This window comes from Xiphophorus couchianus, chromosome 16, assembly GCF_001444195.1.
Source record: "Xiphophorus couchianus chromosome 16, X_couchianus-1.0, whole genome shotgun sequence".
Classification (NCBI taxonomy): domain Eukaryota; kingdom Metazoa; phylum Chordata; class Actinopteri; order Cyprinodontiformes; family Poeciliidae; genus Xiphophorus; species Xiphophorus couchianus.
In genome coordinates, this window is record NC_040243.1 from 13,925,299 (window position 1) to 13,943,611 (window position 18,313).

The 18,313-nt window shown below is 38.6% G+C and overlaps 1 protein-coding gene across 2 annotated transcripts; it reads left to right on the forward strand.

The window, feature by feature from the left end:
• Positions 1–881: 881 nt before the first annotated feature.
• nptx2a (neuronal pentraxin 2a) lies at positions 882–17,577 on the forward strand. Of its 2 annotated transcripts, none has more exons than XM_028042870.1 (5): positions 882–2,059; positions 5,393–5,636; positions 7,851–8,095; positions 13,586–13,765; positions 15,078–17,577. In XM_028042870.1, exons 1-5 carry the CDS (start codon positions 1,610–1,612, stop codon positions 15,303–15,305), a joined length of 1,347 nt encoding a protein of 448 aa, XP_027898671.1. In that variant the 5' UTR covers positions 882–1,609; the 3' UTR covers positions 15,306–17,577. The 2 variants fall into 2 exon arrangements, with proteins under 2 accessions (XP_027898671.1, XP_027898670.1); XM_028042869.1 differs by having other exon boundaries at positions 885–2,059; positions 5,390–5,636.
• The last annotated feature ends 736 nt before the right edge of the window (positions 17,578–18,313 follow it).

Consider the following 18,313-nt stretch of genomic DNA (forward strand, 5'->3'; position numbering starts at 1 on the left):
CAAAGAACTGCATAATTGTAAAGTGGAATGTGACAGTTTTAATTTACAAATACAAGTGGCCATTTGCACTTTTTCCCCAGAGAAAGTACTTTATAGAACCTCATTCTGCTGCGAGTCTTTTCAAGTCTCTAGCAGCTTTGCCCGTTGAGCCAATTCTTTGCAAAACAGCTTCAACTCAGTCAGAGTGGAGGGAGAGGATCTGAGAAGCTCAATTATGAAACATGCCACAGAAAAAAATTGATGGTTTCTTTATTTTGACTAAACCATTCTAATGTTGCTGCTATATTTAGGATTGTTGTCCTTCTCTAAAGCGAGGCTCAGTCCCAATCTCAGTTCTTTCCCAGCCTCAAGCACGTTTCTTTCCCAGTATCGCCTCATGTTTAACTCCATCCATCTTAGTATCAACTCTCCAGCTTTCACTGCGCTGCTGAAGAAGGCATACCCACAGCATGATGCTGCCATCACCATTCTGCTACCACCAAGGTGTGAATGGGGTGGAAATGCCATCTGAATTGCAACATTAATTCTCCTCCTCAAATAGCTGCTTTCAATTAGGTAATCAGAGCTGGGGATCTCTGTAGCTACTTCAAAATTTCACCACGGGTTTGGGTATTCTGACTGATTCTCACATTCCCCAAACAGTCAGTTAGCATTAAGTTTTGTCATATTGTTTTACAGCCTAAAATGTTCAAAGGTACCGGGAGGAGGAATTAAACATGTTCCATGTGAAACTTTGCGTACTTTAAGGCGACCAAAGAAAGGAAGCAACACTTTTCTTCAGTCAAGCTGTTACCGTGAATAAACGGAGCAACGCTGGGAGAGAGAGAGAGAGAGAGAGAGAGAGAAAGAGAGAGAGAGAGAGAGAGAAACAACAACCTTGTGAAGTCCTCTTTTTTTTGACATCTGCCATCTTCAGCACATATCTAAAGAACTCACGTATAGTCAATGAGATGTACTCAAAGCATGTCATGGCGTGATTTGGATCCGCTGGGATTCGGCGGATGACGCAGGCTGAGGCTGAATAACCGGAGCGCACGAAGTGATGAACGGAAGCGCCAGTGCGCACCTCCCCTATAATAATCTGCTGAGCGCCGTCGCTGTCTCTTCAGCACCGCTCACTGACAATTCAACGGAGCGGAGAGGAAAGACAAGCACAGCTGAGTTCTCTGCGACCTTCTGAGGATTGTATTGCTGGAGATAACAAACCCAACAGGGTTCAACTTTGCTTTTTGCTTTTTTCTCTTTCTTTCTTTTTTCTCTGGAGTAGATTTATCAAAATCTGAATTGGCCGAGTTTTAAATGCTGGAAGATTTGGTTGTCTTTGTGTGTATGTGTGTATATTATAGCAGACCGACCATGTGGTTGATGAACAAGTAATACTATGGGCTTTCACTGCGGATTTATTTTCTTCAAATCGCTTCATAAATTTTAGGTGGTTTTTTTTTCCCCGTAAAACTTTGGATGTGTTAATGTTTTTTTTATACTAAATTAATAAAATCGGTGTAAAAAGTTTATTACATAATTTCAGGTGTTTTTTTGTTGTTGTTTTTTGTGAAACATTTTTACTTTCTTGTTCCTAAAGGGATTAGTAATTCCCATTTCATCCAAGATGCTGACTTTAGTTTTTGGACTTTTGTACCTGGTCAGCGGGCGCACGGTGAGCAGCCAAGATGTAACAGGTAGTCGGTTCGTGTGTAACGCAATCCCCCCGGGCGCAGAACCCGGCTGCGGGTATGGCCCCACAGGCAACCGAGTCCAGAGCAGCAGCCCCGTGGAGGATGAGCTGCGCAACACCATCATCCAGCTTCGGGAGACTATCCTGCAGCAGAAGGAGACCATCGTGAGCCAACAGGGAACCATTAAAGAGCTCAACTCTAAGCTGGCGCGCTGCGAGGCGGCAGCCGATGAGATGGCGCAGGGTAAGTCCCGGGGTCAGGGCTCCAGAAGGAAGGAGTACGGGAAGAACACCATGGGAGACCTGCCCCGGGACCCCGGTGAGACTATAGACCAACTGGGCAAAACCATGCAGACCCTGAAGGGTCGGCTGGAGAATTTAGAGGTAAGACGGCACAAACACGCAACAGCATAACACAAAAATCCACCATTTTATATCACACATTCTTTGTAACAGTAAATTGAACTGTCAAAGGTTGCTTTTTTCAGAAATTATGTTTAGTGAAACTCAGACTTCATATCGATTCATTACAAGCAGAGTGTTATATTACCAGCACTTATTATATTTCGATGATTATGGCTTACAGTGAATGAAACCTTAAAATATCAGTTTCTCAGAAAATCGGAAAATTATATATGACAAATATTTTGAAATACGTATTTTCTTATATAAAGAAACGTTATATTATTGCCATGTTGTGGCCCACACTGCTCACTTGACAGATAACAAAGGCACAAAAGACAATTGCTATAATAAGCTGTTTCTTCACAGTATGCTGTATCCAGACATACTAATCGAAAGCTTAGTGGAAGGAAAATATGTGGTAGAACATCTTTTAGATTTATGTGGAGTAAAGATCACTTAATAGCTTAGGTGAGACTCATAAATCAAGTATTGTCACTGGATTCAGTGATTCGAGAGTAACCACACAATGACATATCCAGGACACTTCATAATTTAAGACACTCCTGAACTAGAGACAACATTAGGTGTCTTGCCTGGGCTAAGGAGAAAAATAACCCAGCTGTTAATGATCTAATAGATTAAATTAATTTAATATTTCATTTAGAAATTCTAAATTCTTCTAACCTTCTTTCTGCTTACAAACATTATGGCCATGCTGATGGGTCCAGTGGGAGCTAATACTGACCTCACAATGCCTGCTATAATGACCACGGTCTTGACTGACCATCAAACTCACCTCATCTAAACCCATAATGAATGAGTTTAGGACTTACAAATCAATCTTCTCCGTGACATTACGTTCATTTTCAGAATTTATGTTTTCATTGGCTGCATGCTCTCATCAAAATCAACAAAAGTGAACCTTTCTAATTATATATATAAACTGTGTGTAAAAGTAGATATAACTTTTGGGTAAAATTGCTGAAATAAATTAGCATTTCAAGTAAAAAGTTCATTAGGTATAAAAACACCACTCTTGATCTAAAATGCTAACAACATGTCTTACTTAGACAAATTCTTTAGAATCCTACCACATTATATGTGAGTTACAACAAATTTTAACTTACTGATTATGTATCATTCATTTGATTTGTAAACATGAGTTGCAAGAATGCTGGTGCTTGGGGCCTCCTAATGGTTTGGAGGTTCTAAGCAGCTACTCTGTTTTCTAATTGTAAACAGTCATGCCAATGTCACATGGCTTGTTATGGGTTAATCTGGTGCTTGGGACCTCTCAAACCAATGAGGTCAAAAGGTCAGGTTTTATGCATGTACCGTCTTGATGCTGTTATTGATCCAAAGACATCCACTAAGAGAGATTTATCTGTGAGATATTATTGAAAAGAAAAATACATCTTGTCAAAGGTGAAGTATTTGCACGTGATGGTGGGAATTGCAATGTTTTCTTGAATAATGTATGAGCCCATAGTGTTCTATGGGATTCACACACTTGCTTATTTGCAATCGTGTGACTAATTATTCATAGCAGATGATTAAATTAATTCCCTGAGATTTTAGTTGGTCTACAGCAATAAAATTTTCAAAATAATTCAAATATTTAGCGCTTTTGTCATGCCACACCTGAGACTTTTGCACTGCTTGTGGCTCTTTATTCACTTGTTTTGCTGTTTATTATACTTTCCAGAGGGCTCAAGGGTCACGCTCAGCCACTAATGAGGTGACCTGGAGAACTATTTGCAAATAAGCAGAAGGCTTGTGCTCTGAATTTATTATTGTGGACAATATGCTGCATCATTGATCCATCTCTCTGCTGCCTTGACCCTTATCTACATCTCTCATATCATAAAAGTTTACTACTCTAATCAAATTAAGAATATGCTAATAGAGAACATGCATATTCTGCTGAATTCCAAACAGGTCTATTTTAAACACCCTTGATAGGCTGAACCTTAATTATCATTACTCATCACGTCCTGGTTGCATGTTTCCACAAGAAGTGGACAGTTTCTCACTTATCTGATTTTCAGTTAGATGAAAATTTGCATACCTCTGGAGGTTCTTTACATTTTGCCACATCAGGGCCACTAACTTCAATAATTCGTTGAAAAGTGGGAGAAAATTCTACGTCTTTCTCAAAATGTTTTTTTAACTAACAAAAATTTGAACTATGTGGCAAGCATTTGCATTTCTACCACTGAAAGCTTTGTACATGGAAAACATCTGGGAACATCTGCTTTCAAGTCTTGTCACAAATGATCCTAATTTTCATTTGGAGGTAGCACTGTACTTTGACTAGGCTGTTCTAACACATGACGTTGTACTGACCTAATGTACCCCATTCATTGTAGCTCTAATTGTATGCTTAGAGTTGTTGTGTTGCTGCAAGGTGAACCTCCATGTTGGTCTTTGGTCTTTTGCTGCCTCTGACACATTTTCTTTCAGGATTGCCCTCTATTTTGTTCCATCCAACTTCCCATCAGCTCTAACCATTCCCTTTACAATTGCTCAAGAAAAGCATAATCATAGTGTAATGCTGTCAACACCATGTAGAAGTTACTGTATGTTTGGGGAAAATGCCCAATGTTGCCAATATCTTTCCTAATCAGGGCACAGGCACTTGGATAATTATGTACGAGGATCTAAGCAAAAGATTTGAAATACAAATGCAAGTTAAAAGTCTAAGATTTTGATTTGCAAAAAATGCAGGAAGCATGTATGATTTCCTTCAACTCATTACACACTTGTGTTTGTTGATCTACCACATAACATCCCAATAAAACACATGAAAGTCTACTGTTGTGATGCAGTATGACTATTTTTGGAAGGCACTGGGTTTGCATACATGAGCAGTTGCCTTCTAGACCAAAGAGCTACGCTCAGGCATATAGATGGTTGAATTTTTCAGTAAAAAAGTAATCAGACTGGGATGTGCGCCTGACTGCCAGCAGAGTAATATTTGAAATGGACATTTGAGGGCAGTTTTTTTACTTGCGTGTGCACATGATGTTTCCCATGTTCCAAAAAAAAAAAAAGAAAAAGAAGCAAACCATCTGTCATCGTAGTGTCAACTTGGGGTGACGTCTACCTTTAATACCCTGCACACAGCCACTGGTGTTTGGCAGGTCGCCCATACAAGCCATAGGGACACGCTGTCTTAGAGATTGATGCATCAAAGACAATGCTGCCAAAAAGATAGCAGAGCTGTCTGATCAGCAATCTACTGCACTGACGGCTAGCAGGATTTAATGTCTGTCTGTCTCTAATCTCTGTCTGTGGTGTGCCTCCCAGCAGCAAAGCCTGCGCCTCCCCAGCACAAACTCATCAGCCGGAGGAGCCTCGGCCCTGACTCCCCTGCCACCAGAGCTCCGTGAGCTGCTGCGCCAGCGTCTGGGGGCACTGGAGACCCAGCTCCTCCGTAAGGTAACTGAGCTGGAGGAGGAGAAGAGCCAGCTCTACAATGAAACCGCGGCCCACCGCCAACGCACCGAAACTGCTCTCAACTCCCTCATGGAGAGGATCGCGGAGCTCGAGAAAAGTAAGCATGAGGCATCAGGAGCTGTGAAAAATTGTGCAAATTTGAATGCCAATTTCATAATTATATATAAATTTTGCCTTACTAATTTAGCAGCGATTAGTCAATATCTGAATAAGGTTTCAATGATGTAAAGATTTTCCTTCACACTCCTTTGGCTCACAGAGCTATTCTGTTGGTCTTAAAAGTAAGGCTTGGAAAGCAACTGCTAAATGTGCTTAATTAGTGTAAAAACTATTCAAGAAGCGTCCGTCCTCCTGGGTTGCTCTTTGATGGTAGATGTCAAAATACTGAAAATGTTTCCACCAACAGAAGAAAATAAATGCTTAAGAAGTCTATTTCACATTTCACTGGACGTTTCTTCAAGGTTTCACAGAACCGGTCAGGCAAGGATAGTTTTCATAGCTGATGTTAATGTCTCAGTTGCATAGAAGAACATGTGTATAATATAGCTTGATATAGAAGCCTCTCAGTGCAGAACCTGTTTGTGAGTTTAATTTAGTTCAATTTCCATCACATCAATGTCAGAGGATTCCTGCTGTGAGTTCAGATGGGATTTATTGTGTTGTTCTGTGAGAGAGAAAGGTAAGGATTTTACCTACAAATAAAGCTGCTGCAATGGCTCCATAACGCAATTTTCCTCTCCTCCCTGGACTTGCTCTGAAATATGCAGAGACAGCGTATCTACTTTTATTTGAAATTGACCCTGTAGGACAATAGCATTTTGTGAAAGAGGCTACATGACGGGAAATGCTGCACAAAATGAATATGCACATGATATTTGAGATTCTTGTTCTTGAGAGGGAAAAAAGATTAACACATATGTGGCAAACAGAGCCAAAAATCATGGGGTCTGAGTAGTTTACATTCACCCATCATGCACCCAAAAACATTTTTTCTAAAATTTGTTTTAATGCTTGTGATGATTTATTTAATATACTCATGTTCCAGTGTGAAATAATTTATACAACTCGAACTCTCAATGAATTTTAATTAATTGTTCAATCTAATTGTTCAATATACTGTGGTATTTGCATGTCTATTTTCAAAAATTATGCCAGTTAAACAAATAACTTTAAAATGTTATACTTGTTCTCCATTTAAGATTAGGATTCTACAATTACAAATTATTTTTAGATGTTTTCAGCCACTAAAATACCAAATTATGGAAGTGTCTTAGATATACATTAAAACATTTCAGACATTTCCACGCATTCTGTAAAAACTAGTATCAAAGTAGGCCTATAGAGACCTCGGTGAATAAATGACTGAAGTTCATTGGGTTTGCAACTTGCTTCAAATTGTTGAGGTAACAGAGAAATTGCAGGGAACATCAAAACAACTAGATCTCTCTCTTACATTGATTAATGTTCATGAATCTAACATCAGAAGGACACAGAACAAACAAAAGTGGACATGGCTGCAAAAAAGAGAGTTTTTTTCGCTAAAAGAACCTCAGGCTGATTGAAGTCTACTAAAAAAATTAAATTAAATTAAAAAATTTATAAAAATCCAAAGAATAAATTTAGTGAATTTGGACTAATGGTTTAAACCAGGCATACTATTTTTGGAATAAAACCTATTGGATTTGTGTGATATGATAGTTTAATTAAAAGGTGGTGGTGTTAATATCATGTTTCAGTCTGTTTAAGGAGTAGTTATTATATTAATAAATTCTCTACTTTGTCGCCATCTTAATGTAGAATGTTTGAAATCCCAAGCAAAAATTGTAGTCCCAAAGCAAAACCATTGTCTTAAGTTTTGGTACTAAAATTGTTCTTAACCTTAAAGAACATTTAAGGTTATAATGTTCTAGAAAACATACATTGAACAGTTAAAGGGAAAAAATCCACTAGTGTCTTAAAGTTGTGGTTCTATCCATAGTAACAAATTACAATTCCAATATTTTTGAAATATTTAGATGCCATTTTTTGGCGCATAAATGATGATCCCATTAGAATCTGAACTCAAAAGATTTTGTTCTTTTCCACCTTGTTGGTTTGTTTTCTTGACTTAATGATACGTATTACTGTTCAGTTATTTACTTTTGGGATTATTTGATGTAAACTCGTGATTTAAAACTCTGTTTTTTCATTGCAGTTTGAGACTAGAGAGCAATATAGACATGCCCTTCCCTACTTTCTCACATTGTGATGCTTTATGAGACGAAAACTAATCATGTCTATGCTCAGTTATATATATTCTATCTGTCCATAGGTAATAATGCCTTTAAGTCTCCAGAGGACTTCAAGGTGTCCCTCCCTCTTCGCACCAACTATTTGTACGGACGCATTAAGAAGAGCCTACCGGAGATGTACGCCTTCACTGTTTGCATGTGGCTTAAGTCCAGCGCCAGTCCAGGCATAGGAACCCCTTTCTCTTATGGCGTGCCTGGACAGGCCAATGAGATAGTTCTGATTGAATGGGGCAACAATCCTATTGAGTTACTGGTCAATGACAAGGTAAGTCTACAAATAGAAGCAAAGTTTATTCTTCCTTACATTTTCCATGCACGATTAAGCCTAGAATTGTGCATCCACTTGGCGGTTTTAGATTTTAAATTATATTTTTTGAATTATATCAATAAAACGCTTCTTCTAATTGCTTTAACTGGTATTTTGTTGATGAGCTTCAAATAATAGCTTCTAGAAGGTCTCTTTACCATCACTCTAATCTCTAACTCTCTCTACAAATCAGTTTGAAGTCGAGACTGTGACCGAGTTTCTCCAAAATTGTACTATTACTTCCAGTCACAAGAAACATGTTAAGTAAAACTAAAACACTGCTTTGATCTGCTGTGTGTCCGATTATTTTTCTGGTTAACTTTACATTCTGAGTTAAAAGGGGTCAGTGGGTTTGTTTGGTGCCACTTAAAGGACCATTTGTAGAATAGTTCAAACACATAGACAACTATGAAAGAGATGTTCAGCTACGTTTATATTGACACAAATATTAAATATTATCTGGAGCACCAAAAAAAAAGAAGTTTAATTAAAATATTTTTAAAGCATAAGGAATAATACAAATATTTCACAGTCTAATGGATCAGAAATATACTAAAAAATATCTTAATAATAAACTACTTTTAGCTCACTTTAAAAGCATAATTTATTTTAAAAAAACCAAAGCAAGACAGCAAGAAGAAGAGAAGTTGCTTCACATGTCTATTTCTGAAGTGAGTGTGCAAAAAGGCACTGTTGAGCTTATCGGTGCCTCCTGGTGGCATGGATTAAAAGAGAATCTCCTGGCAGCTTTAACTCTATCAGTTAAGAATAAACTTGCAGAGGGAGAGGAGTTCTGTCTTGGCTTTGAAATGGCTGATTTTCTGTAAAGAAAGATAAAAAAATTTAAAAAATGCTGCGTTATTTGCCTGCCAACACAGTTGGTTCAGTTATGACACTGATAAAATAAAAAAAAAAGACAAAGTATAATTACTCTAATTTGCGTCTCTGTAATGTGAAACAAGCAGGTGGTTCACGTGAGCTCATGTTGAGAAGGAAATCATTGAACATTAATTCGGAATACTAAAATTTGTACCATATAAACATTTAATATGGCTGACCCACATTCCACTCAAACCCAGAGATAACTGTATTCATTAGAGAATAGGGGCTGCTGCGTGTGCTCATTTGATGGCCTTATATTTGGACTTCATCCATTACTCTAACCATACAGTCAGTGCACTTTCAATTATCACAGCACTCAGTATGGTAAGACAAGGGACATGCAGAATTTCTGGCATCTGCTTTGAAGTACTTGCATTGTTACAGCAAAATAAGCTGCAGGAATGAATTCAGTTTTATGCATAATGGCTCAGTTGGAAACCCCAGACTCAGTTGCTCAGATTCTTGGTTAAAATTATCCCAAACTGGTATTCCTACCCGACTCTCCTGTTTACACTGGGTGTTATTGGCACAGGCAGGTCTCCCCACAGTTTTCTTCTCAGTATGCATTATACATGGGTTCACGTCGGCTGGATCAGAGAGAGATGGTGGAAGGGATGAGCGTGTGATTGGAAGAAAGTAGGAAGGGCTGAGAAAGCTGCAGTGCTTTGGAGGTTAATAGAGACCAAAAATGTGAAATACAGCAAAGACGCCACTTTCTATGAAAGGTTCCCATTGGAAAATGGTGGAAATTTTAAAGGAAAAAGAAAAGATTTGTGGAAATAAAAGAAATTAGATTAAGTTTAGTAAATTTGAGGATCATGTGTGCAGAATTTGAGGATAAGTGTGTTGAATTTACTTGCAGTGTCCAACAAACTGCATTGTTTATGTTGCTCATTTTACTGCATATTAAAGAGGAAGCAGAAGGTTGGCTTAACAATATTTAAAAGTGCAGTTGTCTTGTTATATTTTTATGTGTCATTATGCAGGTTCAGAGTCGCACTTGTTACACATCAGCCTCTTCCCCCAGATGTTGCTTCCCTTTGCACAAGGAGATTGTTGATGTCCAGTACTGTTGCTTCCAGCATAATCTTAAGCAGACTTGTGCTTTTCCTCCAGCCCTCCCCAGAACGAACACAGAAATATTGTGCCATATTGCATGCGTAGTCTAATGCTCCAATCCCTAATGCTTCTGGTATTTTCTGAGACTGTTTTCTGAAGGAGAAAAAACTAAATCCCCCCAAAAATGTTTAAATGATTTTCAAAATCTCTGTGGCTGACGCAACTTTGGTGACATCATCAGAGATATTGCCTAGATTTGCTCATTCTTGCTTTAACTTACTCAAAAAGAGTGATTCTCATGGAAAAACATGTTTCTTACTGCTGCTGGCAGTAAGTAACACCAATATAAAGATGTGGAAAAGCCATAAAATAAATTCATCTTATATTTCAACACTGTAATAGTATAATCTTGCACTTAAGCCATAAACATTCAACTTTAATTTTGAGTATATTTATTCAAAGGAGAAGAAAAATGTTGAATAACTGTCTTTAACAAGACAATCAAATTGTTGACGAACTTGCTATAAATCCTCTTTCCCACTGAAACAGTCAGCTTTTAAAGTATTTTTCAAGATCGGAGGATAGAGGGATTTCTGATCGTTGCTCTTTCCACAATTTCTCTAGTTTATCCAAATCAGTTGGTACTCTCTGCTATTCAGTCCACTCCACAGGCTTTCACAGATTTTAGGTCTGGGCACTGAGATATCAATGGGAGAAATTTGTGTTTTGTGAACCACTTCTGCTTTGACATAGCCAGGTGTCGTTTGGATCAACATTTTGTCTGCAGACCCAAAGTCCACCAGATTTTTATGTAAACTCTCCTGGTATCAAAAAAGTTATGACACCATGAACTCTTGAAAATATTCTCAAGGCCATTAGAAGACAATTATGTCCAGAGCATCACAGATACTCTAGCATAGATGTGAGCTAAATCTTTGTTTTAGGTCAGACCCTTCTGGAGTACATGTTGCTGGAAATCTCAATCTGAAGCTCATCTGACCAAAACCTACACTTTTATTGCAAAGGCGATAAAAGATGTATTTATTTGAAGGCACTTCTGAAATCGTTCCCAGAGGACCAGCATAATTGTCCTCATCTGCAGCTGTCTTTGTTCTAGGCATCAATCATTTTCTGGTTTCAAGGTATGCTCATGTCATAATTTCAAAACCACTAACAGTTTGGATCAGAGAATACTGTAGTACAGGCGGGATGACAGAGACATTGCAAAGTTTTCTCCGATTTACTGGACAACTGTCAGTCATATGGGTCCAAGTTGCAGCATTGCAAATTCAAATCACAGCTGCCATTTTCTTCATCCATCTAACTTCTTTAGAGTGTTAGAGGTGACCTAGATGCAAAATTCACCTTTTTGTACTTCCATTTGAGTCTCTACCACTTAGCAAAACAGTAAAAATAAAAAAACCTATTGTCATTTTCTGGCAATAAGTTAATGTTTTTGGTGTTACAAAAACCTGCCAAATATAAAGTCACAATAGGCAGGTACTGCCCCTCACCTAACAACCTCAGCTAAGCGCAGCCCCTAGCAACCGAAGCAGAATTTTTCCCACTTCATTGCTGAAGATGAACATTTTTGGTCAGCTGGTTTTGTTTTTGTATGCACTGTACAATGGCTACAGGAAAAGACAAGTGTTTGTTGTTGACTTACTATTCAGAAACCATTCGTTGCGTCCTTGATGGTTGTGCAGGAGGCTCCACTTCTTCAACTTCTGGGTTTGACTAGGGGGGCCAAAGATGCACGGTTGTACCAGTGTGCGTCTGCTTGCAGCCATTTTCCCGTGCATAATGTGTGAGTGTAAACACTGAGTTGGCAATGCGGCCAGCAGCAGCTTATTTGCATAAAAGTGACAAGAGGTCCTAAAACAGCTCATTCTGAAACAAGCTCAAAATAGGCAAAACTGAGGAGGGGAAATCTCATTATCCGAGAATGATTTTGTGCAAAAAATAAAATGAACATGTTTTATATAGCCCGTAGACCTATGCTAACTTGATTAAAAGGAAGACCTTTTAAGTGTGAGCATGTCTTTCACTGAATTCTGCAACGGGCATTGAGAGTAAGAATATCTGTTTTTAAAATAAACTGCCTACTGCAGACAGACTGCTGAGTCAATCAGTTGTTACCGTCAGGTTGTTTTGCTCTCCATGGTACATGGAAAGAGCTGACTCTGTCATGAAATGTAGGGCTTTGATTTTAGGATTACAAAGTTAAATCCATCTGTTCTGTTGGATCCCAAGATCATGTTAAAAATTGGGAACTTAATGACAATCCTAAGAAGTATACTTACAGTCCAAAGTTGAAAAAGATTAAATTAGGCGAGTAAATAGGCTACTGATGAGGATGATTAGTGGAAGAAGGAACAGGCTATTCTGTTTGACAAAAAAAGAAACACATAGAGCTCAATAACATAACATATTAACAACTCAAAACAGAATCAGGGCATAGAAGTCAGATAGAACTCAAAGTCCCACAGAACATGAAAAATATACTATGATTCCAGCTTTCCTGGTACAAATAACATTTAAATGCAGCCCCCAACCTTTTTATTTTTTGGAGCAATTTTCCAATGCTGGCCTGAGGCAAAGATGTTATTATTAAGGTTTTCTGCTTTGGAAAGCTTTCACAAAACCTTATATGTATAAAAGCACTGTTATTAAATAATGACTCAAAAACATCATCTTTTATATTTTGAAAATGCAATCATTTAACTAAGCACGAGTGAGTCATGGTTTGTCCTACGAATATGAAGCGCGATTGCTTTGATATTTACATGATGAGGAATATTTGACAAGAATTAATTTTCCAGTTTAATATCCAAAAGCTTTGGTTTGCTTGCATGATAGACACATTATAAGAACACTCGGGGCATTCCCTGTAGTCCTACTAATGAAAGCACACCACCTGGTGCCTCTAATGAGGTCAGTATGCTTTGTAATTGCAAGTGTGTAGAATTTTATTTCAATCACTTCCATTTTCTCAAGTCTCTTTGCGTCCAGAGCTACATCTGCTGTGAGACATATGACTACGAATCAGTCCTCTAGGCTCATCATAAAAAAGGCTAATGAGTTACAGTGCACACTCATGATCTCGTGCTTAGTGCCGAATCCTCAAAAGACAATGATGTCATTGGTTGGTAAAATAACTGGTTGTTTTCCTTTGATCTATGAACAAAGCAGAAACCCATAAGAGGACAGAGTTTTGCTGTTAGCATTCTGATTGCCCTGAAGGATGTTCTATCCCTTGATGTCACCTAGGTAATCTAAATTTTAAATGTCTCTCTTGCTCAGAGAAGCCTCTGTGGGAAGCTGCTTCTTTTGAAGCTGTAACCCTTCTAATTGCTGTCCTTGTTTCTAGCATGCCACATTTTAACTCATGCCTTTCCTCAACCCATCCTGCTTCCTGTTTTCCCTACCCCTCATCCTCACCGTCTCTCCTTTGACCTGTGTCTGTGACTCACATCATCCTTTCCTCTGCCCTTAACTTCCACCCAGGTGGCCCAGCTCCCTCTGTCAGTGAGCGACGGGCGCTGGCACCACATCTGCATCACCTGGACGACTAGGGACGGCTTCTGGGAGGCTTATCAGGACGGCGAGCGGCTCGGCACTGGAGACAACCTGGCCCCCTGGCACCCAATTAAACCTGGAGGGGTGATCATCCTGGGCCAGGAACAGGTGAGCCTGAAGGCTTAGTCAGTAAAGAACAAGTGTGTGTATGTTTTTGTACCAGTAGGATCATCTGTGTACTCTCCCTCATCCTGAGTGCCAGGTGCACAGAGCAGGGAGCACAGGGGAGGAGGCATTGAGTCTCTTCTCACGCTACTGTGGCCCTCTTACTATCACGTCATTCATCTACTCATAAATTGCTCTAAAAAACCCACGGGAAGTGTCACTGCAAATCTCCATTGATTACCTCCAAGAAAGTTGCATGTGTGTCCTTAAGGAAATTCAAAAGAACATGTGAATGAAGTGTACTGAGATATGTATACTCATGAAGCACCAGTTCAGAGCCTGAGGGGTTGGCTTTGGTTTCCTTTCCACCAAGAAACTCAATTGAGATTGCTGCAGATTGCACAAGGATTGGAGGCTGATCAACACTAAGGCATCTTAAAGCTACTAGGCAGACTTTTTTAGTCAAACTAAAACTCTCTTAACTGGATTTAATGTTATTGTCCCATAAATAACAATCAGTCATGGGCAGTTTTATGTTTGTTCTGCTCTTATGTTTTCAGTTGTACTTAGTTTAGGTCAAATCTGCCTTGCAAGCTTCCTCTGCTCTATACTTTTGGTGACAATAGACAACTCAAAGTTTTTCGCATTTTTTCGTTCATTCATTTTCTCATTATTGGTCTTTCCAATCAAATTCTTTCTTCACATATTTTTACCATTTTTTTGAAAAGCTGTAGCAAATAGTTTGAGTCACTTGAAAGTATTCTGTATGGATTCCATGAAAAATATGGTTACAATAAAACAGATAGAACTGGTTTGTAAGAAAAACGAGAGCACACTCCAAAGGGCAGAATTCATTATTAAAGATCTTCAGCAAACATTTCAACCAAAGTTATTATGAAGCTATACAGGATAAGTGCTGGCAAATCAATTTAAAATGTAAATGTTTTTTACAAGTGAAGAAAAGGTAAGGAAGCCAGTAAATTTGAAAGTCAGACCAGCTAAAGTTCTGTTGATCTTCACTGTCATCGCCATCATTTGATTAAACTTCACAGTCGACGGCAGCATCCACCATTGCTTGGAGTAAAGTCAGAGTCAAACTCTTGCTCAACCTGGTAAGGTTGGCTGAGAATCAATATTGAAATCTATTCCACCCAAATACAAACAAAGAAGGTGATTGTGGGAGTCAGGATTCTTCTGAAGATATAGAAGATAATTATTTACTAAGCAATGTTAATACTTACCATGTAGAAGTAGTACTTAATATACTGTTCTTAAAATCTATGTAATGTAAATTTTGTTTTGTCTTTCAAATAAGGACATCGTCGGAGGGCGTTTTGATGCTACCCAAGCCTTTGTTGGCGAGCTGAGCCAATTCAACATGTGGGACAGAGTACTACGGCCTGTGGACATCATGGGTTTGGCTAATTGTTCGGCGTACATGCCGGGGAATGTGGTTCCTTGGATTGACGCCAATGTAGAAGTGTTTGGTGGTGCAAGTAAAGCTGCTCTCGAAATCTGTGAAGACCGTGCTTTTGATTCCTAAGAAGGCAATTCAAGGAGTCCTGCATGGCCAAAAGGATCTGAATTTTGAATATTCAGATATTGTCTAACCCTACGGGTAGCATTGGACTATCCACCACAGTCTCTAAGGCTTGGTGTTTATTGGACTTAAAAGATCACGTGCTCATCAAATATGAACCCTGAAGACATTCCCGGATACGTCAAATTGATTCTCTCTGCAGAGGAAGACGCCGAATGCTGTTTAATATGTCTGCTGTTAAGATATGACCTGCTGTTGTCTTGTTTTTTATTTTTCATTCGCAAGCTTACTTGTCATTTGACAACTCTTTGAGAACATCTCACGGTGGTTCTGTTCCTTATTTTGACAACACTGCACTGTTTCCCTTGTTGAATGTGAGCTCAAATAGGCTTTGATGTGCTGCAGAAAACTGTGGTCGAGCACTACATGCTCTGAGTTTTTTTGGCTGCTAGAAAAGCAGTGAGAGGCCGAAGTAAATACCAAAATGAGGCAGATGCTTATGGGTTTGAACTTCACTATTGTCCAAAATAATATGCATGAGTCTGAGCAGTGCATGCTTTCTGTCAACATGCACAGTGAGTATGCTGCGTCAAAACAGGCTGATGCAGCGTGCTGCCAACATTATGTAAGACCTTGTGTGTGTGTGTGTGTGTGTGTGTGTGTGTGTGTGTGGGTGTGGGTGTGTGGGCGTGTACGTTCCTGTGCTTATGGCTTGTCTTGCGTGTAAAACAGACCAGAAGCTTATGAGGGAGAGAGGGAGGACATTTTTTATTCTTGCAAATCTATGCTTAATACCTCATTGCCCTTTGAGCAGCTGCCATGCTCACGAACAGCTTTCTGAACGGGGCTGGCTCTGCCCAGGTTAACAGCGACGTCGGACAGCTGCCCAGTCCTGGCTAAATGACAGAACTGTGGACGCCAGCTGACCACTCGGCGAGGACAGGGACTTGGTCTGGCCTTCAAGGACAATCCCTAACTCCCCATGTGGGTTGTAATTATCCAAGTTTATGAATGAATGCAGCATTGAGTGCTCCTGGTCTCCTGATGTTTCTGTAAGTGTGTTATTAATGATAAAACATTCAAATGTAGGGGCTATGTCAGATGGGAGTAGCACTCTACAGACATTTTGAATGTTACTACTACATGGAGCTTGGTCCTAAATGTCTCATTCTTGACAGATATAAAGGTTTTGATCAACTGATATATATTTTTAAACAGAATGGAGTGTATCTAATGTATTTTGACATTAATCATGAATAAAACTAATAGTTTTTGGAGCTTAAAATTTGTTGTTAATGTTGAAATGGACAGTTTTTAAGGACCCTTCTTTTCCCCGACGAACTAGAAGGAACGTAAAGAAATAAAGCTAAAGGTGCTTCAGCCAGCCTTTTTGAGTTGCAGTTTTCTTTGAGGTCTGACTCACCAAATGGCAGTTTCATAAATCCTAAGATTTCTTTGAAGAATTTTAACACAGAGAAAGGATTAAAAAAAAATTTTGCAGCAGGTTTTTCTGCAGTAGTTGTGAATCAAACAGAAAATGAAGGAATTCCAGCATGAGATTACTTCAGTTTGTGGATCAAAAAACGCGTGACCAGACTTTATGTGACTTTTTTATGATCACAAATAGTTTATGTTTTAGTACAGGGTACACCTTAGATAAATACACCCCCCCAAAAAATCAGTTTTTCAGTATTTGAATGGTTCAATATCAATGAGTTGAAAAACACTTGTCTTGATTCTGATCTTTGGACATCTCTTGATAAAAGCCTAATTTTCCTAGAGTTTGGGATTAAATATTAAAACAGAAGTTTTCCTCTGATTAAAAACAATATAAGTAAACATGTATTAACACCAAATGCTGAAAAATAAATGAAATCCTGTTGTGAACTCTACTTTTGAATGTTTCTGTTAGCAATGCTTTATTGTAAAGATAAGAATTTTTTTTTTTTGCTGTTCAAATTGTCTGTTCTTGTAAACAAGTTATTTGCATAGTTATATGCAAATAACTTATCAGAAGCAGTCATGCAAAACAGCAAGAATGCTACAAATGTTCTGTTGGACTGGTGAATGGCCTTTTGTGAAAACCATATGTGCTTTTTTTGCGAGTGGAGACTTTAAACTTTCTGTCAGCTTTTGTAGCACACTTTCATGACAGCGCAGAAATGCCGAAAATGTGTTTGTGTTCTGCAAACTTTAACCACATGAAATTCTGCAACTGTCTGTTATGATAACTGATGTATTTTTGCACTCAATAAACGAATAAGCAAGCTCTTGAGAAGTGACATTCGATACGGCAATTTCATAAAGTGACAAAACAACTCAACCGTTTTCAAAGTTGAAATGGATAAATACAAAAACCTTGGCAAATGCCCAACTTAAAACATAGGAACTGTTTTCAAAAGAATCAAGTGAAAAATCCTGACACAACTTTGCCTGGAGGGAACAGCAAGTAATGGTTTACTTGTTTCTGTATTCAGGCTTTTTCAGGAAATAATGGTAAAACGTTGAGTCGTTCACCACGCCTCATTCAAAATCTAACTTCTGCCTACTTAAAACTTTCCTTACATTTCACGATATTGCACTTAAAATACTCAACTCCCACTCACGCAGTCTGTTGGTCTAATTAAAAATTGTACTGTAAGGATTTTGTAAGAAAATTACTGTACAAAAACAGCTAAAGTAGTTAAATAAAACCATTTTGTATTATTTTATTTGAGTTCAACTAAATCTTCCTCCCAAAGACTATATCAGTCAAGTTATTTGACTCCTTGGCTAGGTTTTAACCTACATTAATTGTGCTTTAGATGCAATTGAAATACCTGGACTGTTGAAGGTAAGGTTTCATTACATGGTGAGCCATTGAGGACTGAACTTTAGGTCTATGCTATTTGTTTCTGAAGAGGCACAGAAACCAATCTCCCATGTTTAGTAATTATGAGTCTGGGTACAACTGACAGATGACCTGTCCATAACAGGACTAACATATTAAATGAGACAAAGTAATACTTATG